This window comes from Cervus elaphus, chromosome 4 (assembly GCF_910594005.1).
Source record: "Cervus elaphus chromosome 4, mCerEla1.1, whole genome shotgun sequence".
NCBI lineage: Eukaryota > Metazoa > Chordata > Mammalia > Artiodactyla > Cervidae > Cervus > Cervus elaphus.
In genome coordinates, this window is record NC_057818.1 from 57,416,156 (window position 1) to 57,425,131 (window position 8,976).

Here is an 8,976-nt window from a genome sequence, read left to right on the forward strand (position 1 = left end):
TCACTTATGCTCAGAACCTCTCTTGGCTCAAAATGAACTGGGAACCCCATGGACTTATTCATGATGCTTGTCCCCATGTTGGGCGGAGCCCCAAATCCCAGCCCTCTTGTGTCTGCCCTTTGTGCTTAGTCCTGCTCTTCAGTCCCACCCAGACACCCGGTCCATACTTCCTTTGCCCTCAGACTCTTGTCCTGGTCTTCTGCCTGAAGACTCATCATCCGGCTCACCATCACAGCTGAGCACTGGTACCTCTCTGTCCTGCGGCTGTGCCTTGCCCTAAGGCGTCCCGGACATTGGCATCCTGGAACTTTCTGATTCAGTGTCTTAGGTTCGAAAAGCCCATTGTTTCTGGTTTCCGGGATTCCCTTCCCCAGTTTTTTCATTATCAGCCCCCACTTCTTATGGAAAGCTGCCCCCACACGCATATAGTTCTGGTGAAACTGTTAATCATAGTTTTCCAAAACACTCCCACCCATTGGTATAGACACATGGTCCAGTTAAGCCAAGATTATGGTTTCCTCCCTAGAAATAACGATTGATCCAATCAATGGGGGGGTTCAGTTCAAGCTGGACCAATCAGAATTCTTCCCTGGGATTCATATTAAGATGTTGGGAGAAAAGAGATCTTTGTTTCTGCTGGGTTTGCTGAACTGGGGCTGTCTGAGGCTACTATGTTCCCTGAGTGTGAAGACATTTGTCCATAGAGGCTGAAATGAGATCCACGGGAGAAGAAAAGAGATGAGCCGAGATGAGAAACAGTCCACACATATAAGAGAGAGAAACAGAGGCAGAGAGAGCAGGGAGGGAGACAGAGAAATTGTCACAGGGGAACAGAGAGATGATTGACCTAACTCACCAATTCAGGTGGGCTTCCCAGGTGGTGCTAGTGGTAAAGAATCCACCCGCCAATCCAGGAGATGCAAAAGACGTGGGTCCGATCCCTAGGTTGGGAAGATATCCTAGAGTAGGAAATGACAACCCACTCCAGTATTCTTGCTGTGGATAATTCCATGGACAGAAGAGGCTGGTGGTGCTACAGTCCACGGGGTCGCAAAGAGTTGGACGTGACTGAGCACATACACACACACATGCACATCAATTCAGGTACTTGAGACTCTGATATCCATGTCACTTCCTCCAATATTATGAATCATCTTCAAGGCCTTCCTAAGCACCTAAACCAGTCAATCTCCCTTTATGCATAAAACCAGTTTGAACTGTGGCTCAGCCACTTGTATGCAAAAGCTCCTTGACATAAATAGGTCCTTTTAGCTTTTGTGCTGCCTCATTCTCATGAATGCTCATGGGTGCATATGTTAGCTATTCATATATTTTCTGGACCCTAGTCTGCATAGCTCACAGTTTATAAGGAGAAATCTCCCCATAGTCAGAGCTATGGTTTTTCCAGTAGTCATGTACAGATGTGAGAGTTGGATCCTAAAGAAGGCTGAGCACCAAAGAATTGATACTTTCAAGATGTGGTGCTGGAGGAGACTCATGAGAGTCCCTTGGACTGCAAGGAGATCAAACCAGTCAATCCTAAAGGTAGTCCTGAATAGTCATTGGAAGGACTGAAGCTCCAGTACTTTGGCCTCCTGATGGGAAGAGCCAGCTCACTGGCAAAGACCCTGATGCTGGGAAAGACTGGGGGCAGGAGGAGAAGGGGATGACAGAGGATGAGATGGTTGGATGGCATCACCAACTCAATGGACATGAATTTGAGCAAATTCCGGGAGATAGTGAAGGACAGGGGAGCCTGGCTTACTGCAGTCCACAGGGTCGCAAAGAGTCGGGCAAGACTGAACAACTCAACAACAGCAACATCTCCCCCAAGAGCTTAGTAAGTTTAGCTGCTTAAAAAAAAAAAAAATGAACAGCAACTCTTTTAATGGTCTTTCGCAGGCCAGTCCATTGGACATTTGAAAATCCCTACATCTTCTCTCTCCTCTGAATTAACCTCCCATTTCTCCAAGTCCTCCCAGAAAAAAGGAGGGGAACAATTTTGGACAGTGGTGATGGGCAGAGTGACCATGGGGATTCTCATCTCTCCATCTCCGGGGTGCAGACCCTCTGCCCCTCCACCCCTCCCAGGAGGGCCAAAGCACAGACAGGCAGAGAGCCAGGCTGAGGTCGTGAGTTTATTGAGGGAGATTTAGAGCTTGTCTTGGGATCAGCCCCTGCCGCCTATGGTCTTCTTAATCCAGTCCAGGAAGCGGCAGACTTTGCTGTAGACACCAGGTTTCTCAGGCCGCCCACAGGGGTCTGATCCCCATGATGTGATGCCCTGGAGAACGCCATTGCATACCAGCGGGCCCCCAGAATCCCCCTAGAAGGGGAGAATAGAAGATTTTCACCTAAGTTGCTCAACTATTACCAGCATTTCCTGGGCTTCCCTGGTGACTCAGATGGTAAAGAATCTGCCCACAATTCAGGAGACTTGGGTTCCATTCCTGGGTCTGGAAGATCCTCTGGAGAAGGGGATGGCTACCCACTCCAGCATGCTTGCCTGGTGAATCCCCTGGACAAAGGAGCCTGGTGGGGCTACAGCCCATGGGATCACAAAGAGTCGGACGGACTGAGCAACTAAGAGAAACAAGACACCAGCATTTCCTACCATCTCTGTCACGTGATTGGTTCCCCGCCATAGGATCTTTGTATCCAGTCCAGAGAGCAGAGAGTAGCAATTGCATCAGGGAGACTGAACTCCTCCATATTTTGGCCACCTGATGCGAAGAGCCGACTCACTGGAAAAGACCCTGATGCTGGGAAAGGCGGACATCAGGAGAAGGGGACGATAGAGGATGAGATGGTTGGATGGCATCACTGACTCAATGGACATGAGTTTGAGCAAACTCTGGAGATAGTGAAGGACAGGGGAGCCTGACGTGCTGCAGTCCATGGGGTCGCAAAGAGTGGGACACGGCTGAGAGACTGAACGGTAATGACAAGAATTCCTGGACAATCTTGAAGAGATCATCTAGTTACAAAACACAGGAGAAAGGAGCCGGGTTCTTGCGGATATACATACACCCAAGGGAAAAAGGTGGGAGTATGTGGGGAGACATTATTGTCTCTAAGCAATCATGGGGAAAAGACTAGCTTCCATAGCAGGAGCTACTCATGGAAATGATTCTGTTCTTGGCCAATAGGAAAGGGAATGATTCTATTCCTGGCCAATAGGAAAGGGAGCACTGAAGCATTGTCTTCAGGGACCAATCGTTAGCAAAGGGGGCGGGGACAAATCCAAGTGGAGCCCTGAGGACTGAACTTGCAGCCAGTAGACTAGAGAGTGCTCCATCAATGGCAAAGCCCAAGATGTGTCATCTTGAGGATGGGGAGCCCACTGAGGGAGCCCCGAAATCAACGGTGCCATCCTCTGGCCAGTTGGGAAGACAGCATTGCTCCCCAAGGAACCAGTCATAGGAGAAGTCAGCCATGCTAGGGAACGCAGTCAGGACCCGGAGAAAGGGAGCTCACTCTACGATCATCGGGAAAGTCAGCACAAACTCCAGGTGCTAACAGTGGGAAAGAGGGCAGGGAGCTTATCCTTCATGGACTTCCTTTCTCCTCCCTGCACCTTCCCCGGCTGGCAAGCGTTCCCAAGGAAACAGCAAGGACGATTCAATTATCCTGATTCCTGCGCTGTGCAGCCTCTGAACGCGCTTCGCACTTTGTAGAGACAGGGGTGCTGACTCTTTGGGATCGCCCCACTGCCAAGCCCCACATCTCTGCAAGGCGAGCGAGGGAAGAAGGGAGTTTCAGGACTTCCCCGGTGGCCCAGTGGGTAAGAATCTGCCTGCCAATGTGGGGGACTCAGGTTTGATCCCTGGCCCGGGAAGATCCCACATGCTGCAGAGGAACTAAGCCCGGGCGCCATAACTACTGAGTTCACGGGCCTAGAGCCTGTGCTCGGCAGCTCGCCTCAACGAAGAGGAAGCCCGCTGCCCCCCGCCCCCCCAACACACACACCCCCCACCCAGTTTGCTGCAACTAGAAAAAGCCCGAGCAAAGCCACGGAGACTCAGAACAGCCAGAAATAGGTAAATAAAAGAGGGAGTTTCCCAGATCACCAGCCCAGGCTGGATGCGTGAGCCAAGTGCTCGGGCCTGGTGCACTGGGAAGACCCAGAGGAAGGTGGAGAGGGAGGTGGGAGGGGGGATCGGGATGGGGAATACATGTAAACCCATGGCTGATTCATGTCAATGTATGACAAAAACCACTACAATATTGTAAAGTAATTAGCCTCCAACTAATAAAAATAAATGGAAAAAAAAGAAAAAAAAAAAAAAAGAGGGAGTTTCCGAAGGCACTCACCTGGCACGTGTCAGCCCCACTGCTGTCGCTGGCACAGACCATGCTATCCGTGACTTTCCCTGGGTAGGCTTTCTCACACTGCTCCTGGGGAATGATTTTTACTTCTGCACAGTTGAGAGTGTCAGGAAAATTCTCTGAGGGAGCAGAGGTTGTAAGTTGCCAGAGACAGCAATCGTTTCCCTCCATCCCTGTTGGGATCTAACCTCCTGTCTGTACACCCACAGCTGCACAGGGCTTTCTGAGACATCTCACTGGAGGGCACGTTCTCCTCTCATCACAGGAAAGCCGCAGCCCCTGCTCTTTCTTTTTCTCCACCCAGAGAAGGACCTTCGGACCCTACTGTTTGTTTCTTGCCCTGAGGTCATTTTCAAATGAAGCATCCGGTGACTGGGGGGCCTGGAAGCGCCCCTCTGTGACACCTCTGAATCTTTCCAGTCTTCCCATTCCCAGACCAGCAGGTCCTCCATCTCAGCTCGGTCCTACTTCTTCCAAATATCACCTCTTCCTAGAAGCCTTCCCTGATTATTCTAACTACAACACCACATCTCCATTACTCCCTTTCCTCTCACCTCACCCCTGTAATATTCCATTCTAGCACTTGGCTCCACCTAATATTTCATTTTATATATATTTGTTTATTGTCTATTCCCCCACCTGCATGCAACTCCACAAGGCTTTGTATGGTACAATACCTGGGGGATATCAGATGCTCACAAAATAAGTGCTGAATAGATGATGGGCACTGGAACTAGTTTTTCTTATTAACCTTTGAAAAACAGACTTCAGAGGGAAAAATTCTACCTGGTACCTCTATGTACCAGAAGATATATGCCCAGAATCTCATTTAATCCTCACATGAGCTCTTGGAAGGAGGGAGTCATTCATTCCTTCAGCCATGCATTTCTTCAACAAGTGTTTACCAAACACATACTGTATCCCAGTCACCACCCTGAACACTAGGAGAACACCATGAAGAAAACAGATATAATCTGAGCCCTCGTGGAGCTTAGAAACCTATTGGATAATTATCCCCATTTTGCAGCTGAGCAAACTGAGGTCAAGAGATGGGAAGGGACTTGCCCAGAGAAAAGGGGCAGAGCCATGATTTGAATTGACCTGCCTGATTCATGAGCAGATAGGTTTCCACAGCAGCCCATTGTTTTCTTAGGAGTCAGACAGGCAGGGACATGAAGCCTGATTTTTGCTTTCCCAGCAAATCACATCACCTCTGAGCTGAGCCCCAATCTCTTCATTGTGAAGCAGGGCAAAGGCCTCTCTGAACTCTGAAGTCCCAGAGGGAGGACCTCAGTGGAGTCCAGACTTGAGTCAAGAAAAAGGAGGGAGCTGGGTATCTAGACTGAGTGTCCTGGGGGAGAAAAGGCCTGGACTCCTGGTTGTGACGGGATCTGGGGCCAGAATCTTGGGTTCAAGATGGAGAAGAGGGAGCCTGTTTTCCTGGCCACTGAGTCCCTGTATCCCAAGTCTGTTGTGGAGATTACGTAAAACTCTGAATAACAAAATAGGGCTTCCCTGGTGGTTCAGACGGTAAAGAATCTGCCTGCCAATGCAGGAGTCCCGGGTTCAATCTCTGGGTCGGAAAGATCCCCTGGAGAAGGGAATGGCTACCCACTCCAGTATTCTTTCCTGGAGAATTCCACGGACACAGGATCCTGGCGGGCTGCAGTCCATGGGGTCGCAAAGAGTCAGGCTCGACTAGTGACGAACACTTTGACTTTCTGTGCCACAAAAAGTCTCATAACTCTCCACCTTAAAGGAGGCATGCATTCACTCATCCACTCTTCATTCATCCATCCACTTTTCTGAGCCCTATTAAACAATCTGTTTCCTTTTCCCCCCATCATGCCTATCAATATTCTGGTCTTGAAGGTTTCTAATGTGGACCACCCGTGACTGTCAACCTCACAGCCACGTTCCCTTCCTCATCTGCTCTAGAGGCAAAGCGTCACCAATGGCTTGGGGTCCAGTGGGCCAACCAGCTCCTCCTCTCCCTCCCACTACCTAGGGGGCTGGTGACAGTGCCCCAGCCTGAGATGGTGCACTTCTGGCCAACTTGCGGGCAGTGATCCGCCAGCTTGATGGGCTTCACTTTGGGCCCCAGGGGTACCCGACCACGTAGCTGAATGAGCATCACGTCGTAGCTGCGGTCGTTGTTGCTGTCGTTGTAGCAGGGGTGCGGGATGGACTGAGCCACGGCCCTCTCTTGTTCTGACTCATCCTTATTCTTCAGGCTGTGCTCTCCCACGCGGACCGTGTATTTCCTGTGATGATGGGGGTGGTTGGGCACCCGGGCAGGGATCCGGGCTCCCAGCCCCCTCCTCTCTGAGACCCAAGTCCCCTCTTCTCTCAGACTTCCATTCTCAGAGACCCGGTCCCCAGCTCACCCCTCCTGAAGCGAAGCCCCAGCCCGCTCTTTCTCCACCACCTCTGCTGCAGGAATCCACTCACTTTTTTTGACAGTGGGCTGCTGTAAGAACCCAGTTGTCCGCTATGAGAACACCCCCGCAGATAAGCCGGACGCCCTGGAACAAGGCCGCCTGCCACGGCTGAGAGTGGGGCTTGCACTCCTTGCCTTCCAGCACCTTGCTCTCCTGTGCCCTCAAGTGTCCTGGAGGCAGGAGGGGGAAGTTTGGGGCAGGAAAACGCGGTGGGTTCAAACAGATACACACGCACACACCCTCCTCTGGCGTCTGCCACCCGGCTTGCACGTGCTGCTGCACAGATGCACACGTACCCTCGTGGAAGGCCATGAGTCACCAGACACGGAGTCACACACCTGAGCCTGCGTGCACCCGCCCCGGAGACGCGCGTGAATGTCTGCGCCCCTCGGCAGGCAGCCCCACTGGCTTTGGTGCGCTGCTGCAATACCCAGCAGAGACTAACACATTCCTAGCTGCCGCCACGTGTACCAGGCCTCCACCCTCTGGAAACCTCACGGGAGCTCCCGCATGTCATCTCACACTCCCCATCTCCCCACACGCCGCCACAGGCACCCACGCAGCCACCATGACGGTGTCCCCCCAGGCTCACGTGCTCCACCGATGCCTTCCGGGCCCACTCACCTGCCCAGGATTCCAGCAGCAAGAGCAGGACCATCCAGATCAAGACTGTAGCAGGTGAGGGACATCCCATGGTGGGGCCTGGGAGACGAGAGGACAGGGCTGAGCGGAGGAGGAAGGAGGAGACCAAAACCCTAGTGATCTCGGGGTTGAGGTGGGGAGAAACAAGACCCTGAACCATTCTTCTCGGTCTTGCAGGAAGCAGGAGCTGAGGACCCAGAGTCTCAGGTCTGAAGAATGAGATGGGGCTCCAGATTGCTGAATCTGAGTTGCTGGGAGCCCATGGGGTTGGATTCCCACATTCCAAGGAAGGAGGGAGTCAGGGTCTCCGACTCCTGGGTCTGAAGGAAGAACCAGCTGGGAGCTGAGACTCCCACATCCTGGAGAGCGTGGGGCTGGGGTGCTGGTTGCTGGGTCTCCAAGGAAGAAGGGATCTGAGGTTCTGGGGGAGGGGGCAGGGGTCTGATACCCTGGGCCTGAGAACTTTGGCATCTCACCTTAGAGAATTCAGGGGGCGGGGTCACCTACTGATTCGGGCCCAGAGGAAGAGCTCCCAGTGCTTCAGCACTGCGTGTCTGGTACAAGATCCTGGAGCCTTTTAACCGGAACAGCCCGCCTCCCCATCCGACTCCTCCCACCCGGGAGCCGGCAGAGCACTGAGGAACTGGAACCCTGGGTATGGCTGAGGAGAGGCTGGGGGGCTGATTGGGAAATCTAGAGGGAGCAGGGGTTGGAATCGCCAGCTCTTGAGGTCTTGGAGGGAAGGGGCTTAGTACTGTGACTCCTGGAGCTGAAACAGAAAGGAATGGGTGCCCAGACTTCTGGAGCTGAGGGAGGATGGGCTGGGGTCCTGGGCTCCTGGGTCTGAGGGAGAAGGGGGCTGGGGGTCCGGACCCCTGGGTCAGAGGGAGGAGGGGGATGGAGGCCTGGATTTGAGGTCTGAGGAAGAAGGGGCTGGAGGCAGAATTCTTAAGGTTGTTTTTTTTTTTTTTTTTTGGAAGGAGAAATTCGGAGCCTCGGTTTTTGTGGGAGGAGGGGGCTGCCAAAAACCCGAATGGGAGACAAGACCGTCTTCTGGGTCCCAACTTCTGAGGGCGGGGCGCCCCGCCCTCTGGCGGCCCCCTGCGAGGTCCAGATTCCGGGAAGGCAGGTTTGGGAGGCGCTGTGACCTGGTTTCCCCTTCCCCTGGGGGCGACGGGACCGGCCCAAGCAGAGCCCAGGAGCCTTGCTGCAATAGGGCTGATGGAGACAGACCTAGGCAGGACCTACTCCGGGCTTATGGGAATTGCAACGCAGCGGCCGTGTTCCCTCTCTGCCCTCTATCGCGCACCCGATGCCCATCTTTTATCCTACAAAACCGGCAGAAGGAAGGCAGGACTCCGCACGTTTAATGCAAAATTATCCCTTAGATCGGGCGGGACTGAGCCCTTCTCCCAACTTCTCTCCTCTCGGTCGTTCCCCTCCAAGATGAACACCCTGGACACGCCCAGGAAGGGGCCATGGTGCGGGATGGGGGGAGTGGGCAGAGACTGACCCACTGCCTGAGTTCCACTTGGGGGAAGGGACCCTCCAGTAAGGCGGGGTC

At 53.1% G+C, this 8,976-nt stretch overlaps 1 protein-coding gene across 3 annotated transcripts; it reads right to left on the reverse strand.

Annotated features, from left to right (window-relative positions):
* Positions 1-2,118: 2,118 nt before the first annotated feature.
* On the reverse strand, positions 2,119-7,967 carry KLK8 (kallikrein related peptidase 8). Of its 3 annotated transcripts, none has more exons than XM_043899966.1 (6): positions 7,889-7,967; positions 7,395-7,472; positions 6,781-6,940; positions 6,445-6,593; positions 4,315-4,448; positions 2,119-2,326 (listed from the first exon to the last, which is right to left on the reverse strand). In XM_043899966.1, the coding sequence occupies exons 2-6, from the start codon at positions 7,462-7,464 to the stop codon at positions 2,171-2,173; spliced, it is 669 nt and encodes a 222-aa protein (XP_043755901.1). In that variant the 5' UTR covers positions 7,465-7,472; positions 7,889-7,967; the 3' UTR covers positions 2,119-2,170. The 3 variants fall into 3 exon arrangements, with proteins under 3 accessions (XP_043755901.1, XP_043755899.1, XP_043755902.1); XM_043899964.1 differs by having other exon boundaries at positions 6,334-6,593; positions 7,889-7,964; XM_043899967.1 differs by lacking the exons at positions 7,395-7,472; positions 7,889-7,967 and having other exon boundaries at positions 6,334-6,593; positions 6,777-6,921.
* Between the last annotated feature and the right edge of the window lie 1,009 nt (positions 7,968-8,976).